The sequence below is a fragment of the Ptychodera flava genome, chromosome 3, assembly GCF_041260155.1.
Source record: "Ptychodera flava strain L36383 chromosome 3, AS_Pfla_20210202, whole genome shotgun sequence".
In the NCBI taxonomy this organism is placed as follows: domain Eukaryota; kingdom Metazoa; phylum Hemichordata; class Enteropneusta; family Ptychoderidae; genus Ptychodera; species Ptychodera flava.
In genome coordinates, this window is record NC_091930.1 from 17,639,983 (window position 1) to 17,661,177 (window position 21,195).

A 21,195-nucleotide genomic window follows, 5' to 3' on the forward strand; every position below is an offset into this window, starting at 1 on the left:
TATGATATAGCAAATCTGAATAAACTTATATATAAGCACCTGTTGCTTCAATTGTATGCAAATACATTTCTGTCACATTTCAAGGCCTTGTTCAGATCCCTTGGAAATTTCTTATTTGTGAAATATTGTCCAACTTTCTGTTTGTTAACACGCTGCTATGTGCAAACTTTGCAACTTGTTTAAAATCACACTCCGTGAGAGATGTATGTACCCAGCAACGTGTGAGAGTGTCTTTGACTACCTGAAAGCATTCAAGTAATGTATATATGTGACATGCTTCATACATTCTACAAAGAAGATATGTCAAGCCAGTCACTCTGAATTATAACATCTTTTCAGAAAGTAGCTTGCAATCATTTTTTTTCAAAATTCACATATTTTTGTATTTCATGTATTCTAACTTCACCACCAATCAAAACACTTACATCAAGCCAAGCTTTAATGTTACGCTATTTTTAAGTGGTCTGAACTTATAATAGTTTGTCGTTCACTCAATGTCATATATATAGTGATTGCTTGAGAAACTTTTCACACCTATCAAGACTAGTGGCTGTAAAACCACCTATATAACTGTGTAGGAGGTTGCAGTTATGACGATTGAGTTTGTCCATCACAATTAATTTGATGAGTGGCACAAAAGAGGGACGGTGTTTTACATTTGAGGATTTTCTGATAAATGAGATTTGAAATCAAGTATGTAGTTCTTGCTTGTTAGTGCTTTATGTCAATTCAGTAGGGTTTCCAAAAATTATGTGATTATAGGTCTAAATTTTTCCTAGAAGAACCAGACAGCTTTAATACTGTTAAAACCGCTGGTGCTTTGTGGTTACTGTTTGGCATTTTACAAGAGAAATCACGAAGCTGAATCAAAGTTCTGTTGTGTTTTTTAATGTCAACCATACAGTAGTTTCTTGTTCTTCTCCCCAAAGCATGTTGAGATACACGCAATTCAGTTGTCAACTCAGCCTGTACATGTACATTGTCATTGTTCACAAGCGAATTCTGCGCCGTACTAGAATTCAAATCTGAACAATAACAATGCATTTTACAGAAGCGTGATATGTTGATGAACTAAACAGAGGGTCTTTAAATATGCTCTGGGGAGTAGAACAAGAACTTGCAATTGATGTACAAAACATATAGTGAAAAAAATTACAAAAGTTACAGCTACTGGCCTTGACATTGAGAATAAGATGTTTTTGATCTCTTCCAATGTCAAATTATGAAAAGACTCCATGCAAGGAACTCATACATAATGATTGTCATGTTGTATGCGATAGCCTCCAGGCAAGGCTATTTTTTTACACCAGAATAGGGAGCATCATATTTTTTGGACACTAGAAAACAAGAATTGACAGACCATGAAGTCAGCTGCAACTTAGTAAGAAATCTATTTTTTCTAAGCGATACAGCGGCAAGCATGTTATTTGCACTGTGAGTGTTATCGTTGTTGTTGACACAGTCATAGAATACTTGTGTTTTCTTTTTGATCTGATTTGTAGCGGCAAGTTTTACATATAACATACCGGTTCACCTATACCGTATCGTGTTTCATTGGCATTGTACTGTGGGAAGACGACATCATTCCAGACACTTGTATGTGAAACTTAGGTGTGAAGCCCACGGTAGCTTTTAAACTCAGCTGTGCCATTATGAAAGCCTTGTCTTTTCACTAGCGTTGTGTTTTCACTTGTGTTTTCATCTGTTTGAAAAGTGATTCAAAAAGTTTTGTCATATATTCTTGCTTATTTATTTGTTTATTTAAAATATACAAATGTTTATTTATCTAACACAAAATTCTGTACAAGAAAAGGAAGGTGTTGACTTCATACAAAGATAGGAGATGATGTACAGTAATTGTACACTGATAATCTGAAAAAGTCAGTTACAGCAGATTGAAAGTCTCAGATCACAGGAAATGTTGAAATTTTCGACACCAGTTTAGTGAATGCTTGACAAGTTGAAGTGTTATACAGGCTGTGTAACTTGGATGAGCATAGGAGAGACATATTAAGACTCAGATTTTCTTCGGAATCAATATTTCCCTGCTCTATTGCTTGTGAAGACTCGCTTTGGAGCTTGTTGAGCAACTTCTCGCAGAATATTCTCTATGAAAATTGATATTTTTACTCAGCAAAGGTTACAGATAGGAAATGATCCTATTGTAGTTTTAAACAAATATTGCTATATTTGTTGTCAATTTGGTTTTCTAATGGGACAAACTGCACAGTGACCTTTAATGCGTACTCTTATTATTTTTAATAATCAAACTAAGAGACTTACTTAAACTTAAAGTTTCCTTCCTGGGACATTCATTTTTGTGAAAAATATTAAAACTGAAGTGTGGCATGTAGATATGCATAAACCCAAAGAAACTATCCGTTCGTAGTAAAACCAGGAAATTTTCATGTAGGGCATCACTAATCCCCGGCCATGTCTTTGAGATGTGTGTGTTGAAATGCGGTGACATTCTCACTATATCTCAGCGGGATGCATGCACAAGTCTTTTCTTTTTTCTAATGGGTCAGTGGTATATTTATTGTCATTGAAGGAGAACCAGGAATTTTGGAACTTCACAGAGGGTGTGTCCTCCTTGTACAGTAGGATGGGTTGATGTTTGATTGGAAAGTAGCCAGCAATAATGAGCACATAACTGGTCATTTTTATGGCATAAGATGAAAATAAACATCTTGGAAATACTGCGGTGGGAATTCTCTGTCGGAATGTGTACCCAGTGTCTGGGACATTACAACACTTTTTCTTCATTTTGTTTTCTTTTTTCACCAATACATGAACAATTCTCAGCGCCAAATGTTTTCTTAAGCCTTTTATAAATAACTCAAACAGATATATAAAAGAAAAGAGCGTTTGCTAAAACAACTTGTTGCCATAATAGAGGCAGTGGCACAGCCCCAGCGTGTGACGTCATTTTGAAAAGAGGCATTGTTGGAGTTTAGGATGACAATAGAGGGTTTGAAGACTGGAGAGTGTAAATGGGTCTGTAAAAGCACACCTGAGTGGTTTCACATCAAAACCTTTAACATAATGGTATTCATGACGGGTTTTACAGTCGTCATTGTCAGCAAAAATGCTGCGGTAAAGTGCAAGATTTTGCGCTGAATACTAATGACGCCGATGGTCGACATAAAAACCTACATCTGCAACTTTCACGGCTGCAAATATTTTTAGTTGCCTTGGCGCAACTTATCTGGAGACAAGATCAGTAATTATTGAAGGAGAGTGGTGTCAAATTTCAACTTAAACTTATGAAGAGCTTGAATAATAGATTTAATAAATTGCTAGATGTTATTGCTGTTTTCTTTATAAAAATTTGATATCACTGTTTCAGAGATGTTAGTATTCAAAAACAGTATGTTATGTATTCTACATTTTCTGGAAAAAGTCATGTGACATGTGTCACCAATACAATATCTACTCCTCCATATGTTTTAATGATTAACACCTGATAAATTCACGTCGTTATCGCAAGTCTTGCTTATTTATCAGTTTATAATTTTTAAAACATTAAAAAAATTAATTATCAAAAAATAAGTAAAAGTTTTCTATAGATTAATAATGTCAGGGATTATTGCTCTTGACTGTTGATTTTTTGATTTGGATCCCTGAACTTTGCATTGTTATATTGTTAGAAGTGTAACTGATATAAAGTAAATACCTTCCCTGACAACATTACAAGCAGTGATTGCTTGGTTCCGTGTTTGTACAGGTTTCTGATACCTAGGCTTTGAACAAGTCCACTTTAATGCCTAATGTGTCTTTTATTGAAAGGAAAGGTCACCTCACACATAATTATACTGTATGGCAGATTTCTAACTGGTAGGCGCCATAAACGGATATGGATGATCATAGTGCTATCATATCAAGCACTCTCCAAAACTTCCATGTACATAATTTGCATATACTCTTTGTTTGGCAACTCTATTCCTTTTGTTCAATTATTTACATATGAAAAGGTGTTGTAAAATAGAGGGTGCCCAAGCCTTATTAAAATTACAATCATATTATTGGCAAAAATATTGTATTTTTTCTATAACGTGCCCAAGAAAGTTAGGGCTGGTTGGGCAGAGGATGTTTTCCTTTCTTTTTGTATGTTGACACCCATAAAATGTAGAAAATGTACTTGGAATTTTTTTGAAAATGTGAAAAAAAATGGGGGTTGACAGGTTTCTGTAGGGTCATTTGGTTATTAAAAACCCGTAAATTACATATGTTTTTTTATCTGTTATTTTTTAATTTATTTTTATTTCAGTCAACTTATGTATATTTTGTGCACTTCTTTTACAGTTGTCTTGGTGATGTCAACGCTAAGCAGCCATGTGGTATAGGTGAATACAATCCCAACATAGGGTCATCGTCAAACTCAGACTGTCAGGTGAGCAATGAAATGAGTGATAGCAAGAACAAATGAAAGAAAGTCACATAAGGGATGACTGTGTACACCGTACTGGAGTAAAGAGAATGTACATTTTATTATACACAGCTCCTTGAGAACATCCTTCCATATATTTGTATTCTACATGTATCACTGCTGTAGCATTGTGACTACTAGTAATAGCCTTCTGTTTGTTCACATTGTCTGCTCTGCCAGTGTCCATACACTTTTAAAATTTCCTCACTGCCAACTAGCCTCTTTTTGCGAGAAATCTGATCCCTTTTGACTAGAATTGTCCATTTGTGCAAGGAAGACGCCCAACTGTGTGATAGAATGATGACACCTAATTGGATCATGAAACATAATTACCTTTTAACAATGTTGTGTTGGTTTTAAAATACATCCAATTTCATCTTTGTGGATACATTTGTTTGTCTGGTATATACAAGTACACACATTGTGTGCATGGAACCCATGATCTGTTCATCTAACACTTACAACAGAAATTCTGATACAGAGATGCGTCTAAATAAAGTAACTATGCCAACAGCGAGTACACTTTAGGCTAAAGCTTTACACTTCCTGGTACAGTACACGAGCATAAAAGTTTCAAGTAAAAAACCCTCCAGTCTACCAGCTGTAATTACTCAGATGATGCGGTGTCACTTTTATTAGACTTTGTTGTTTTGTGTTTGATAAACAGATCTGATTCATGGGTTCCATGCATATAATATCATATATGATTCAATATCGGCAAGATGGAGTGAAATTTGCTGTGGATTGTGTTGTAATCGATGTTATGGAAACTGGAAACTTGTACTTATAACTTAACAACTACCCAGCAGAAAGTTATTTTAATTTTGTTCATGTAATTTTACTCTTGTTGACAGTTCCTAGCTACGTACATTCAGACAAGTTGATCAGTAAAAATTGATATAAAAACAAATCTATTCAAAAATAAACAAAATATGAAAACAAAAAGCAGGAGATAGTATAGAAAAACTGTGATTGTTCACCTGTAGACTACAGTGCATCCTTAATGACAACATTGTATCATGTTTAGGGGTAGATTGTGTCATAATTAGTGTTTTAAGTGAATCATATATGGACAACTCACATCAACTTACGTTTTGTCTTTTTTTTCAGACCTGTGGATCAGGACAAATCAGCACTGCAGGATCAGCATCATGTGATCTGTGTCCGGCAGGGTCATCTTGTGACAGTAGCACCGCCAATGTCACAGCATGCAGTGCAGGGCAGTACTCCTTGCTAGGTGAAATGACATGTACAAACTGCCCTGCTGGGTTTTATTGTCCGACTACCAGCCAAGCTCCACAGGTAAGGAACTTCATATCCCATGATGTAGTCCTGTAGGTCGTGACCCTTGACCTGTGTATGTCATTAGGTATAATTGGGATGTAATTTTTATCGCGTATCTTTTCTGTTTATTCCAAGTGTATTTTTCCCCTCTGAAAATATGAAATTGATATGCTACAACAATAATATCAGACCAAAATAGACCTTGATCAATAATAATGATAATAAAATGTATTTTTTGCTGGTAAATAAAGGTTTATATTGCTCTTGAGGCCATAGAAGTTTCAAATCGAAACAAGATTAAATTTTGTCACATGAAAAGCCAAATAATAATGATTATTATATACCTGCCCTTAATTACCTATGGCGTTTCATTGTACAGTAAGTTTGGGTATCAGAGGACACGGAGTCCAACAACTTTGACGCAGAGGACAATAACTTTAAGTGTTATTATCTGCTATCTGACCTCTGACCTCATGACACCTTTATGTTAATACAGGGACAAACAAGAGAAGATTTTGCATTTTTTACAAAATATTTACATCGTAACATTCAGAACGTAACAAGTGAATTTGAATTTGGCAAGAGCAAATAGAGTGAAAATTACTGTACTTTCATGTAATCAATCAGTGTAGTTGTAGCTATAGTCCCTTGAAGTAAATACAGTTACGCTTCCCCACATTTGAGTATCATTGCTTTAAATAAACTTCTGGTACACACATAATATTTTATCTGTTATTCTAATCTCAGCTAGCATGCCATATTTTATCAGCCAGTGGTGTGTGACCTCTAATAAAACAAATAATAGTTGACGTGCATGACTGTTGCCATGTGATTGGCAGCTAGCATACAACAGTGGCCGACAGTGGCCTTCATTATGTTTGACAAATAGTGACCTATGCTATCTGTCATAGAGTAAGATTATTTGACTGCATCAAATGTCCGTTGGCTATAATTTTTAATGAACTTTTCATAACTTTTGTGTCCTACTTGTGTAAAAGCTTGTTCTAAAACTCACCAGATTATCAAAATGGTATCTTGCTTTTCAACACAGCTCGTCTAATGTGATGTCAAGTGTTGTTGTTGACAACAGTCATGTTGGGGGATCACTTGTCAACAATAATAAGATCGCATATTTTATGCACAGCATGGGGCTTGGACTTCACATGTCATTTTCAACATACCTTACGGAGTAGGAAAAAGAAAACGTATTAAAGAAAATCCATAGATTATCAAAGGTTGTACAGCTACTGTTCCATTTATTTATAACCCTATGTGACCTGGAACAGGATCTGTCACCAAAATGTAGTAGATACATACAGATATCTTTTTCTGCAGTGATTAATTGATATTTCATGTTTGCTGATGCTTGCCATGTGTAAACATCTGAAATATGGTAAACTTTAAACTTTTGTCATCGTAATGAGTAACTAGGTTTTAATAGAATTTCTTTTGAAAATTGAGTCAGCAAAATGTTGATATGCAACGTACTTAAGTGTCAGAATTATGTGACTTTGCTGGGCACCTAGCGATTTCTTCAGCTTGTATTTCTTGACAGATAGGAACAGAACCGAAGGTCATCCTTTGCTTTGTGAAGCAATTTTTCAACAGTTTTTAAGTCTCAGATTGATACAATTGAGTTCAATTTAATACTTAATTGCCAAATGCCGAAAGACATTCAACTTTGTCTTACATGGTGTGAAATCTAAACACTACCGCTAGGCAGTGGCAACCCAACAATAAGTATTGTGCATTGGTTTTGATATTCCACAAAACATGTATGTTTATACAGAGACAGATACAATATCTAGTATGACTGGGATATTTATTTTCAGGGAAGGTCAGGAAACAAAACCTTTTTAGAAAACTTGTGAAAGTGTTCGGTTTCCATGTGCGACAGGTGTCTGGATTTGTCTCTACCATACAGTGTGTGCATGTGACTGTCTCCATATCAGTCTGTTTCAAGTTTTGCTCAAACTATTCATACTCATGCACTGCATGGTCTGGAACACCTCAAAAAAATTTACAAGGTGACCGACCACACCAAAGTTTCACTCAAACACGGTTGTTATGTTTAGGCAATGGAATCTGTTTGGAATAACGACTTGTAAAAGGCATGACTTAATCTGACATGGCATGAATTTATCAGAATTTTTCTGCATAGCTAGTACATTGTAGATTGAAGATATAGACTTGATCTTAAATTGTACTTCTACACTGACTGAAAGTGCAACTCTTGCAAGTTTACATAATAACAGACTGATTTTGACAGTGTTTTGTGTATAGGTAGAATGTGCCCGGGTGGCAGACTCAAAAATTATAATACTTTGCTGGTGAACTTGTTGTGTGTATGCTTGTGGAGTAAAGTGAGGGAAATGTGTGTGCAAACAGTTTAAATCTTCTAGCATTGAGGCGCATACAAAGAGTGGTACAGCAGTAAATTTTACTGTCGTTCCATGTAGTTGCATGTCAATGCAATCATAGTTTGGGAGAACAGACATGGTTCAAGGATTCCAAAAGCCATTACCTTACGTGCACCTTCCCAAGTCTTAAGCTAGAATGCTGGCTGAAAAATGTACCTTATATTGCATACATGTAGGTTTACTATTTGTATTTGTATCCAGGGATTAAGTGCTTCAAGGGTTTAAGCTCAAGAGTAAGCCGTAATAAATACTGACAAACTATCAAAAGTGTTTAAAATCATGCTAAGCTGTGTAAGCAAGGAAGATCACTTCTGCAATCCTTTAAAAATCAAGAGTTGACTGTTTGTTTGCATTCAAGATTCATAAATTTCATATAATTTCAGGATGGATGTGAACTTCAAGGCAAAGTCATTAAAATTGGAAATTCTGTATGTTTAGTAGTAGGAGAATGATAAATGTGGCTAGTCTCAAGTTGGTTACCTCATGTGTCTTCACTGACTAAATTAATGACATGTTTTGTTTCTTTTCTGTTTTTCTAGTCATGTCCTGAAGGAAATGTTCCGTCCGGTGATCAGCTGAGCTGTGACCTTTGCACTGCTGGCAATTTTGCTTACAACAACACTGCCAGCTGTCAGGCATGTCCCAGTGGTGAGTGTACAGAGAAAGTCATTAAAATTTCTTCTGATATCATAAAGTTGTTGAGTGGGTTGTGCAGCCACGGTTGACAACTCCTGTCCTAGTTCGCGTTCACATATGATCTCAAAATGACAATTGTGAAGACAACTGGTAACTGTCTCACCATTTCATTGGCTGAACAACGGTTGAGGGCAGTGTTTTCGACATTTTTGGTCCGTTAAACAGGAGAGGGGTGAAGAAAGGGTTTGTTTTCTGGCTTTTTTTAACAGTTCTGCCTAAATCTACATGAATTCAAAATGCTATGTTGGTGTATTTAACAGGTTACCAATGTCCAGTGGATGGTATGAGTGCCCCAGAAGCCTGTCAAACAGGTTAGTGATTTGATTGCAACCTTAAATGTGAATTTTTAAAATTGTTGACACTTTGTCTTCCAGTTATTAGCCAAGTTAAAAGCTCAACAAGTTGGGGGCCTGGGTTGTTTGTGTGAATTACTCCAACCTCCAACCTCTTTGTGGAGGGACTTGAATTACTCTAGGATGCACGGCGTTTCCACAGACACGCTTATGTTGAATTTAGCGATTACGGTGATGAACCTCACACCATGCGTGATTAGGAAATGATACGAGTATTGATGAACTGATGAATAACAGTGATGATGGTCACATCACTAACCTTGAGAATAAATGGAATGCTAGATAAAATGACCACATCATTAATTTAACAGACATGACAAGAGCATTATGCATTTAGAAGAAATTAAACCTGAAATTATGTCAAAGTAACGCATTGTCTGATATTTTCAGAACTCTGATGTGATAATTAATGTTATTACAATCACATGTAGTTTGTGCACAGAAACTGCTGTTAGTTTTTTTCAGATAGAGACATGATTGTGGCTTTGATGGAGTTCATAGCATGGGTTCAGTATGTAACAATTGCATTTAGAGTACATGTACGACCTTGAAACAGTATAATATGCGTACACCTGTAGGTGGGTGGCATTAGCCTCCAGAGGTCAGCCTGTACAACTCTTATTTGATTTCACACACACTGTTCAAAATTCTTTATCAGCAGTTCATTTTAGGTGCCTTAAACATAACTGCAATCATGTGAGTTAATGTGCATGAAAGGACATGAGCAGAGTGGTGCAACAATTTCTCTGAGTGCTATCATTCTGCAGCATGACATATGCATATGTGCATGTTGATTTGAGACTATGACAGTGAAGTGGGTTTAGTGCCGGAAACTTTTGATGGGGACAATAAAGTGTAGCAACGTTTGTACAGAGAGAGAGAGAGAGAGAGAGAGAGAGAGAGAGAGCGAGAGAGCGAGAGAGAGAGAGGTAACACTGTGACATGCAAATAATTTCAAAGTAGTTTCATGAGTTTGTGTGTCTCAGAATAAAAAAACCAATGGATATGGCTTCATAGGTTTAAGGCTATCTTATGGCAAGATTACGACAGATGCTGTGGATATGATATACAATAGGTGTACACCTTTTCCTGCCAGACAATAAGACCAACCCACCTGCCAAATCAGTAAAAAGGGTCTTGAGCCAAATCTGTTCAATTAAATCAACTTAGCTTGGTCTGTTATAGTAAATTTGTTATTTGGTCTGTAAAAATCATGTTTACAGTATCTAAGTTTTCTGGCACTTTCAAATGTTCAATCTTTTGTTAAAATGCAACATATAAGACATGTTATGCCTCACTGGTGTTAACCAACTTGACCTGATGGTGAAATGTGAACTTAGCAGGAAAAGGCATACAGTGTACATGTACTTTGTGAATCTCTTATGACAGTTTTCTCCCGAAAATGATGTTTCTGTATGTACTTCTCAAATATGTTGCTTACATATATTTCACATTGATATGAAAGGATACTACCACATCAGGTAAAGATTTAGGCCCAGGAGTGAAATTTTAAGTTTTAAATGACCATTTAAATAGTGAGAAAAATACTCACAGTCTGTTATGCTTTAAACAAAGAAAACATTTTGTATGTAAAAGATAAATTCTGTGTAGTCTGTTACAATATGATTTTCATCTCTGCAGGGTGGTACAGTACAGGAGGGTCTACCACTTGCACTAAGTGTCCTGAAGGGTCTTACTGTAGTCTGAGCAGTGTCACAGCATGTGATGTGGGTTATTACAGCCATGCTGGATCCACTTCCTGTCTGTTGTGTCCAGCTGGTCATTACTGTGTCAATGGTAGTCTACCAATACAGTGTAATGCAGGCAGTTATGCTGTCAATGGAAGTGATAGTTGTAGTGAATGCCAGCCAGGCTTTCAGTGTCCTACAGTTCAAATGGAATCACAGATACCATGTGACCAAGGTGACTCTTTCGTGCATGCTAAAAGCAATGTTTGCCATGTTGGTTTAATTTCGGATCACCCCTTAGTTGCATCACACTCATTTTTATGTCAAATAATCAGAAAAAAATAATTGATCATTTAACTTTTTCATGAACACACATATATAACCTAGCAGTTGATTGAGTTATCTTTTAAACAAATTCTTTGATCACTTACATGGTAAATATACATCCTCTGATAGTGTAGTTAGTCGTTTACACATACATTTTGACTGTCACATATCTCACCATGCACGCTTTGTGACTTTCTAAATTAGTCACTATACATGTGCATCGACAGTTGAGTCGTACACGTTTTCTGAAATGCAAGCTAACAATCACGCATCTTGGAGAGTGAAGTCATTCGTATAGATTAATAGTACAACAGTAAAATCATTTGTCACTCTAATTAATTGAAGTACTCATACTTCATGTATAACATTACGTTATACTGCATGTACTGTGACAGCAAAGCATTGTGTTATACTGCATGTATTGTGACAGCAAGTCATTGTGTTATACTGCATGTACTGTGACAGCAAGTCATTGTGTTATACTGCATGTGCTGTGACACCAAGTCATTGTGTTATACTGCAAGTATTGTGACACCAAGTCATTGTGTTATACTGCATGTATTGTGACACCAAGTCATTGTGTTATACTGCAAGTATTGTGACACCAAGTCATTGTGTTATACTGCAAGTATTGTGACAACAAGTCATTGTGTTATACTGCAAGTATTGTGACACCAAGTCATTGTGTTATACTGCAAGTATTGTGACACCAAGTCATTGTGTTATACTGCATGTATTGTGACACCAAGTCATTGTGTTATACTGCATGTATTGTGACACCAAGTCATTGTGTTATACGCAAGTATTGTGATACCAAGTCATTGTGTTATACTGCATGTATTGTGACACCAAGTCATTGTGTTATACTGCAAGTATTGTGATACCAAGTCATTGTGTTATACTGCAAGTATTGTGACAACAAGTCATTGTGTTATACTGCATGTATTGTGACAGCAAGTCATTGTGTTATACTGCATGTACTGTGACAGCAAGTCATTATGTTATACTGCATTTGCTGTGACAGCAAGTCATTGTGTTATACTGCATGTACTGTGACAGCAAGTCATTGTGTTATACTGCATTTGCTGTGACAGCAAGTCATTGTGTTATACTGCATGTATTGTGACACCAAGTCATTGTGTTATACTGCATGTATTGTGACACCAAGTCATTGTGTTATACTGCATGTACTGTGACAGCAAGTCATTGCATTACCGTTACTGCATGTATTGTGACAATCAAACTATTCCCTAATCCTGCATCCACTGTCCAAGTCAAGTCACTACGTTGTACTGCATCGATAATGTTAGTCAGATCATTATGTTGTATTGCATGTACTCACTTTGACAATCAACATCATGTACTGTGACAGCAAATCATATATAGGTACCATACATTTGGCCCATTCATATACAGATCATGCATGTGGTCCATTCATATACAGGTACCATACATGTGGTCCATTCATATATACATAGGCACCATACAATGTGGTCCATTCATATACAGGTATCATACATGTGGTTCATTCATATACAGGTATCACACATGTGGTTCATTCATATACAGGTACCATACATACATGTGGTCCATTCATATACAGGTATCATACATGTGGTTCATTCATATATAGGTACCATACATGTGGTCCATTCATGTACAGGTACCATACATGTGGTCCATTCATATATAGGTACCATATAATATGGTCCATTCATATAAAGAAACCATACAATGTGGTCCATTCATATACAGGAACCATACAATGTAATCCATTCCTATACAAGAACCATACACTTGTGGTCCATTCATGTACAGGTACCTTACATGTGGTCCATTCATATACAGGTACCATACATGTACAATGTGGTCCATTCATATACAGGAACTATACATATACTCGTGTTCCATTCATGTCCAGGTACCATACATGTGGTCCATTCATGTACAGGAACATACATGTGGTCCATTCATGTACAGGTACCATACATGTGGTCCATTCATATACAGGAACATACATGTGGTCCATTCATATACAGGTATACCATACATGTGGTCCATTCATGTACATGCAGGAACATACATGTGGTCCATTCATGTACAGGAACCATACATGTGGTCCATTCATATACAGGAACCATACATGTGGTCCATTCATATACAGGAATCATGCAATGTGGTCCATTCATATACAGGAATCATACATGTGGTCCATTCATATACAGGAATCATACATGTGGTCCACTCATATACCGTACAGGAGCCATACATGTGGTCCATTCATATACAGGAACCATACATGTACATGTGGTAAATTTATATATACGAACCGTACATGTGGTCCATTCATATACAGGAATCATACATGTGGTCCATTCATATACAGGAATCATACATGTGGTCCATTCATATACAGGAACCATACATGTGGTCCATTCATGAACAGAAATCCTTCATGTGGTCCATTAATAAACAGGAACCATACATGTGGTCAATTCATGTACAGGAATCCTTCATGTGGTCCATTCATGTACAGGAACATACATGTGGTCCATTCATGTACAGGTACCATACAATGTGGTCCATTCATATACAGGTATTCCATACATGTGGTCCATTCATGTACAGGTACCATACATGTGGTCCATTCATATACAGGTACCATACAATGTGGTCCATTCGTATACATGAACCATTCAATGTGGTCCATTCATATACAGGAACCATACATGTGGTCCATTCATATACAGGAACATACATGTGGTCCATTCATATACAGGAACCATACATGTGGTCCATTCATATACAGGTACCATACATGTGGTCCATTCATATACAGAACCATACATGTGGTCCATTCATATACAGGTACCATACAATGTGGTCCATTCGTATACAGGAACCATACAATGTGGTCCATTCATATAGAGGAACCATACTTGTGGTCCATTCATGAACAGAAATCCTTCATGTGGTCCATTAATAAACAGGAACCATACATGTGGTCAATTCATGTACAGGAATCCTTCATGTGGTCCATTCATATACAGGAACTATAATTGTGGTCCATTCATATAGAGGAACCATACATTGTGGTCCATTCATATACAGGAACTATACATGTGAGGAGTCTATGTTCCACGAATTTGACTTATATTCTGTAACTTTTCATGTACATGTACATCGTTCTGTCTGGTATCTGTCTACCACACATTAAGGATGGCAAGATAATCCTTGCATTCTTTTTAAGTCAATTCAAAATGTTGTATTATGTGTCTATACATGTATAATCTGTGCTGAGATTGCTGACGGGCACTGATGATGTTTCTAGCATCAAGGCCAATAATATACTTTTCATAGTTGCTTGTCAACATAACTTCAATCATGAAGTGTTCGATTCATATATTTTTTAAATCCAGTATGTCTTGATGTTATTCAGACTAGTCTTATGAAGTTTTATGGAAGAAACGTAAAAAATGTTACAGTGATTGCAAATCTTTTAGTGTCTTTTTGAAAATAATATTGAATTTTATATGTTATTTTCATCTCTGCAGGGTGGTACAGTACAGGAGGGTCTACCAATTGCTCTAAGTGTCCTGAAGGGTCTTACTGTAGTCTGAGCAGTGTCACAGCATGTAATGTGGGTTATTACAGCCATGCTGGATCCACTTTCTGTCTGTTGTGTCCAGCTGGTCATTACTGTGTCAATGGTAGTCCACCAATACAGTGTAATGCAGGCAGTTATGCTGTCAATGGAAGTGATAGTTGTAGTGTCTGCCAGTCAGGCTTTCAGTGTCCTACAGTTCAAATGGAATCACAGATACCCTGTGACCAAGGTGACTCTTTTGTGCATGCTGAGAAATATGTTTTTGTTGTCAGTTATCATCTTAGCAACATTTCTGGTCATTTAAATTTAGCATGATTTAGTATCATACAAACACATTCAGTTGAGGAACTCACTACCGGTACATGTATATCATGCATATACCATCCTGTAATGTTACTGTCATATCTGTGATCTATCACTATATTTAGAGCTATGTTACTTCTTATGCGTGTTGTGTGATGGGTGTAGATCACAAATGTATTGAGCCATTGGTCACATGTGTACTGCGACATCTTCTGGTCATGCTCATACACAGTGACTGTTCCATTACACATTTCATGACAGTTAAGTAACCCATTATCCCATAAATGTGTGTCGTGACAGTCAAGTCACTTCCCCTCATGTACTGTAACACTTAAGTCACGCCATGTTGTGACGGTCAAGTCACAGTCAAGTCACTCACCACTCATGTGCAGTGACTCTCAGGTCACATCTTGCATACTGTGAGAATTATTTTACACAATGCAAAAACCATGACGTGATCCACTGCCCCCTGAATGTGCTGTCACATTTAAGTCACTCCCCCTATGCACTGCGACACTCAAGTCACAGTCAAGTGTACCTCACCACTCTTGTGCAGTTAGACTCAATTCATATATTGCATACCGTGACAATTATGTTACACAATGAATTGACGCACTGCCCCCCGAATGTGCTGTCACAGTCAAGTCACCACTTGTACTTCATCACATGAGTCACACATTATGCATACATAAGACCAGGTTCATGTAAGCTGCATGTCATGAGCATGCTAAAATGCATCTGCCAAGTTTATCATTATATATATCACAGATCACACCTCACATATATTATTGTGGCATTCCAGTGAATTAGTGTTGTCCATAGACATCATCATTGATGGTCAGTTTTATAGACTACATAATTGGTGGATGAGCCCGTATCTTGTTGGGATACTCCACAGTTGTCAGTTCATATACCATATTACGCCACTGCATGTCCTTGCATGTTAGAAGTTTTAAGAAATAGACTGGTAATTCTCCTAGTTTTGTTAATTGCCTTCATTTTGAAGCTGGCAGTTGTTTGCATGCTGGCACATTTTCAAGCTGTAGTCTGTATGTTGGCACATATGGACAAAGAGAGTGGGTGATATGAATCATGAATCAAATATCATGATCTCTGAACAGTTGTGAAACTGTCTGAAAATTAAAATTTGGACATTTGTAATGGTGTTAATGTATTATGTTATTTTCATCTCTGCAGGGTGGTACAGTACAGGAGGGTCTACAACTTGCACTAAGTGTCCTGAAGGGTCTTACTGTAGTCTGAGCAGTGTCACAGCATGTGATGTGGGTTATTACAGCCATGCTGGATCCACTTCCTGTCTGTTGTGTCCAGCTGGTCATTACTGTGTCAATGGTAGTCCACCAATACAGTGTAATGCAGGCAGTTATGCTGTCAATGGAAGTGATAGTTGTAGTGAATGCCAGCCAGGCTTTCAGTGTCCTACAGTTCAAATGGAATCACAGATACCATGTGACCAAGGTGACTCTTTCGTGCATGCTGAGAAATATGTTTTTGTTGTCAGTTATCATCTTAGCAACATTTCCGTTCATTTAAATTTAGCATGATTTAGTCTCATACACACACATTCAGTTGATGAACTCACTACCGGTACATGTATATCATGCATATACCATCCTGTAATGTTACTGTCATGTCAATGACGGATAACTATATGAGCTTGGTCAACTGGTTCTTATGCATGTTGTATGATGGGTGCGGATCACAATTGTATTGTTAAGTCATTGATCACATGTGTACTGTGACACTCACATCTCCTTCTTGTGCTCATACACAGTGACTGTTCAATTACACATTTCATGACAATTAAGTAACCCATTATCCCATAAATGTGTGTCGTGACAGTCAATCACTCTCCCTCATGTACTGCGACACTTGAGTCACGTCATGTTGTGACGGTCAAGTCACTGACACCACTCATGAGCCGTGACTATCATGTCACATCTTGCATACTGTGACAATTATTTTACACAATGCAAAAGCCATGACGTTATAAACTGCCCCCTGAAGGCGCTGTCACAGTCAAGTCACTCCCTGTATGCACTGCGACACTCAAGTCACAGTCAAGTCACTCACCACTCTTGTGCAGTTAGACTCAAGTCACATATTGCATACTGTGACAATTTTGTTACACCATGCAAAAATCACGAAGTGACCCACTGCCCCCTGAATGTGCTGTCACAGTCTAGTCACTCACCCCTTGTACTTCATCACATGAGTCACACATTGTACATTGGGACAACAGGTTCTTGTAAACTAAATGTGATGAGCATTTTTATCATCTGCCAAGTTTATCATCATGCATACATGTATCACAGATCACACCTCACTGATATTATTGTGACATTCCATTGAATGTGTGTTGTCCAGCAACGTCACCATTGATAGTCAGTTTTATAGACTGCATGATTGGTGAGCCTACGCTGTTGAGTTACTCCACTGCAGTTTTAAGTTCATATACCATATTAAGCCATTGCATGTCCTTGCATGTGAGATGTTTGCAGATGTATCGGTAGACTGGTAATTTATGAAGGTTTTGTTGCCTTTCTTTTGAAGCCATTGTTGTTTGCATGCTGGCACATTTTCAAGCCATAGTCTGTATGTTGTTGTTGGCACATATGGACAAAGAGAGTGGGTGATATGAATCACAAATCAAATATCATGATCTCTAAACAGTTGTGAAGCTGTCTGAAAATTAAAATTTGGACATTTGAAATTGTATTAATTGTTTAATATGATGCTTTTCATCTCTGCAGGGTGGTACAGTACAGGAGGGTCTACCAATTGCACTAAGTGTCCTGAAGGGTCTTACTGTAGTCTGAGCAGTGTCACAGCATGTGATGTGGGTTATTACAGCCATGCTGGATCCACTTCCTGTCTGTTGTGTCCAGCTGGTCATTACTGTGTCAATGGTAGTCTACCAATACAGTGTAATGCAGGCAGTTATGCTGTCAATGGAAGTGATAGTTGTAGTGTATGCCAGCCAGGCTTTCAGTGTCCTACAGTTCAAATGGAATCACAGATACCATGTGAACAAGGTGACAATATAAAAATATGAGAAATTTTTGTTTTGGCTGTTCTTATTGTTTTTTTTTGTGATGTCTGTCATTTTTTGTATGGAGGCTATGTTCCTAAGAACATGTCCCCATCTCCGTATGTTTGTCCTGTTGATCATTGCAAGATCTGTAATTAACATGTTTCAGTTGTTATGTCATTAGTTTTGACACAATGTCCTCCCCTTTCACAAAGTGGTAGTAATCCAATTTGTTTCCTCCCTTGTGTCAGTGACATGCATTCCGTTAACAAATGATGTTTTGTTGTCTCTTTATGTTAATTGTCCTGCCTATCTTCTCTTGTCAAATGTGGTTGTCTAGTTCCCCGATGTGGTTCAGCAACTTTACACTTCCCCGTCACCGTGCAGCAAAACTCATGTTGTTTGTACACTTGTATTTGGTCACATGTCACTGAACTCTTCACACTGTGTTGTCATTATGTGATGGTGTTTGATGTGATGTAAAGTCACTAATTTACTGTCGAAGTCATCTGTTTGTGTGATGTCCAGCAACTCTCACACACGTTCAGTGACAGTAAGATGCATTTCAGTGCGATTTTTTTCGTTGCATCCGTCCTACTACATCTTGAATATGACACTCATTCTTGCAAACAGACACATAGATAAGTCACATGAGTGTTGTTTTCGGAATGTTATTTCCTATCCTATGTATTCACCGACAGCTGAAGTCTTCCCTCTCATTCACTGTCCCTTCCTCTGATTTGTTTGCAGTGTAATATATGTTGTGGTGGTGTATGTGCATTTGTCAGTCATCAAATACACTAGGGTATTTCTCTCCACAGAGAGAAAAGTAGTCCCCTTGCATTGCCAACTGTGATGTCATCATTTATGCACTGTACATGTGACAGTCACATGACTTCATTTTGTGTTGCAACCGTATTGCTCATTCAGTGACTTTGAGATGTTCCTTGGTGTTGTAGTGTACTATGCAAACTTGTGTCCATGTCATGTCATGCGTAACCAGTGACAATTTCCTTTATAGTAAGTGTATTGCCCTGTCATAATGTACCGTATGTGTGTAATAATATTCACTGTTGTTCAGTGTTGATGAAATCACCAACTAAAGTGTGGACTTCAAAGCAGTGTCATTGAAGTCATTTGATGTCGTTCAGTATTCGATAACTTCATTTATGTGGCTTAAAATGATGCAGTGCAGTGATCTGCAGTACATGTTCTTCAGCTGTTAAGTTTCTTTCCATTTTAAATTTTTGCGTCATTCATGATTGTAATGTCATGAACATAACATGAATGGCATTATGTCATTCAATGTTGATGTGTGTCTGCAACATTAATCCCTGAGTTACTGTGAAGATTCTTAATGTTTTTTAGTGTCACAGAATTATGAGAATCAATGATCTATATTTTTGTGTACCACAGAATTTTATCAGTCTGTTTCGTGATTTGTGACACTACCTGCTGACACCTTGCCCCTGGTTTGACAAGTTGGAAAACCAAGTTCAGGATCTGTCAATGGATATTAAATATACACAAAAATACCAGAGTATAAGCTAATGACTAATGTGCTTTTATTTCCACAGGGTGGTACAGTACAGGAGGGTCTACCAATTGCACTAAGTGTCCTGAAGGGTCTTACTGTAGTCTGAGCAGTGTCACAGCATGTGATGTGGGTTATTACAGCCATGCTGGATCCACTTCCTGTCTGTTGTGTCCAGCTGGTCATTACTGTGTCAATGGTAGTCTACCAATACAGTGTAATGCAGGCAGTTATGCTGTCAATGGAAGTGATAGTTGTAGTGTATGCCAGCCAGGCTTTCAGTGTCCTACAGTTCAAATGGAATCACAGATACCATGTGACCAAGGTGACAGTATAATGCATGCTGACGTTGGTTTTTTGTGTGTCAGTTTTGTGATATCATCAACATCTTCATCTTTGTTTTATTGTCAAGCATGTTCTTCATTTAGAGAGCCTCATCACTCTTACACTCATAAGTCATGTAGTGTTTTCTACAGCTGTTGATTCATTGTACGCACGAACACATATACCAATGTCACTAAATGTTTTTCAGTGTCCCACCTTCTTACTTTACTGTCCCATATCTGCAGTGACCCTTGAGTGGGTTTCTTTTTTCCTGCTGTTTCTTATGCCATACTACTTGTGGTTCAATGTCAAATGTCACACATTTTTGTCACTAAGTGCCATTCAATGTGACTTCACATTGTGCTTGTAAAATCATTCAGTATGTTTTTCATGGCACTCATATAGGGCATTTACACTTACATAGGACAGTGATGTCAGTGTTGAAACGTCACATTGACGGAGTCTTTTATCATACCTTGTCTTCATATCACCCGTCATCTGTGACACCAAGTGTCTGTCAGTGTTGTTCAGTTTTAACAGTTAGTATAGTCACACAGTATTCATTCATTGTCTGTCATGTCACTCACTGAATGTAATGGTACAGTTATAGTGCCAACTAATATTTCCCAAGTGATGGTCATGTTTATGTCACACAGTATTCATTGTCTGTCATATAACTTATCAAATGTAATGGTACAGTAAGTGCCAACTAGTGTTTCCCAAGTGATGGTCATGTTCGTGTCACACAGTATTCATTGTCTGTCATATCACTTATCAAGTGTAATGGTTCAGTTATTGTGCCAACTAGTGTTGCCCAGTGATGGTCTTGTTCATGTCATACAGTATTCATTGTCTGTCATATCATTCATTAAGTGTAATGGTACAGTAAGTGCCAACTAGTTTTGCCCAGTGATGGTCAATGTTCATGTCCACAGTATTCATTGTCCGTCATATCACTTATCAAGTGTAATTGTACAGTTAGTGCCAACTTAAGTGTTGCTCAGTGACTGTCGTCTTCATGTTGCATGTACGTGTGGCAGAGGAGACAGGCAGAGCTCTTCTCTGTAATGTTTTACAGTCTTGCTCACTGTCAACATACTGCACCAGTACATTAATGTATAACATCACCTAGTGTTACTCATTTGTGAAAGTTGTTGTTCATTTTGTTTCCTGTGGTA

At 37.4% G+C, this 21,195-nt stretch overlaps 1 protein-coding gene and 1 long non-coding RNA gene across 5 annotated transcripts in view; one reads left to right on the forward strand and one right to left on the reverse strand.

The window, feature by feature from the left end:
- The window catches only part of LOC139129666 (uncharacterized), a 396,232-nt gene that overhangs the window by 252,664 nt on the left and 122,373 nt on the right, over nucleotides 1-21,195 (reverse strand). The window lies entirely within an intron of this gene.
- The window catches only part of LOC139129655 (uncharacterized), a 103,022-nt gene that overhangs the window by 7,769 nt on the left and 74,058 nt on the right, over nucleotides 1-21,195 (forward strand). Inside the window, exons 3-8 of one of the 4 annotated variants that reach the window (XM_070695326.1) lie at nucleotides 4,306-4,393; nucleotides 5,540-5,731; nucleotides 8,673-8,781; nucleotides 9,090-9,140; nucleotides 17,882-18,163; nucleotides 19,737-20,018. In XM_070695326.1, the coding sequence (XP_070551427.1) occupies nucleotides 4,306-4,393; nucleotides 5,540-5,731; nucleotides 8,673-8,781; nucleotides 9,090-9,140; nucleotides 17,882-18,163; nucleotides 19,737-20,018 (1,004 nt within the window). Of the gene's footprint in view, nucleotides 1-4,305; nucleotides 4,394-5,539; nucleotides 5,732-8,672; nucleotides 8,782-9,089; nucleotides 9,141-16,252; nucleotides 16,587-17,881; nucleotides 18,164-19,736; nucleotides 20,019-21,195 lie in introns of those variants that run through there. The other 3 variants (XM_070695328.1, XM_070695327.1, XM_070695329.1) reach the window with 3 other exon arrangements.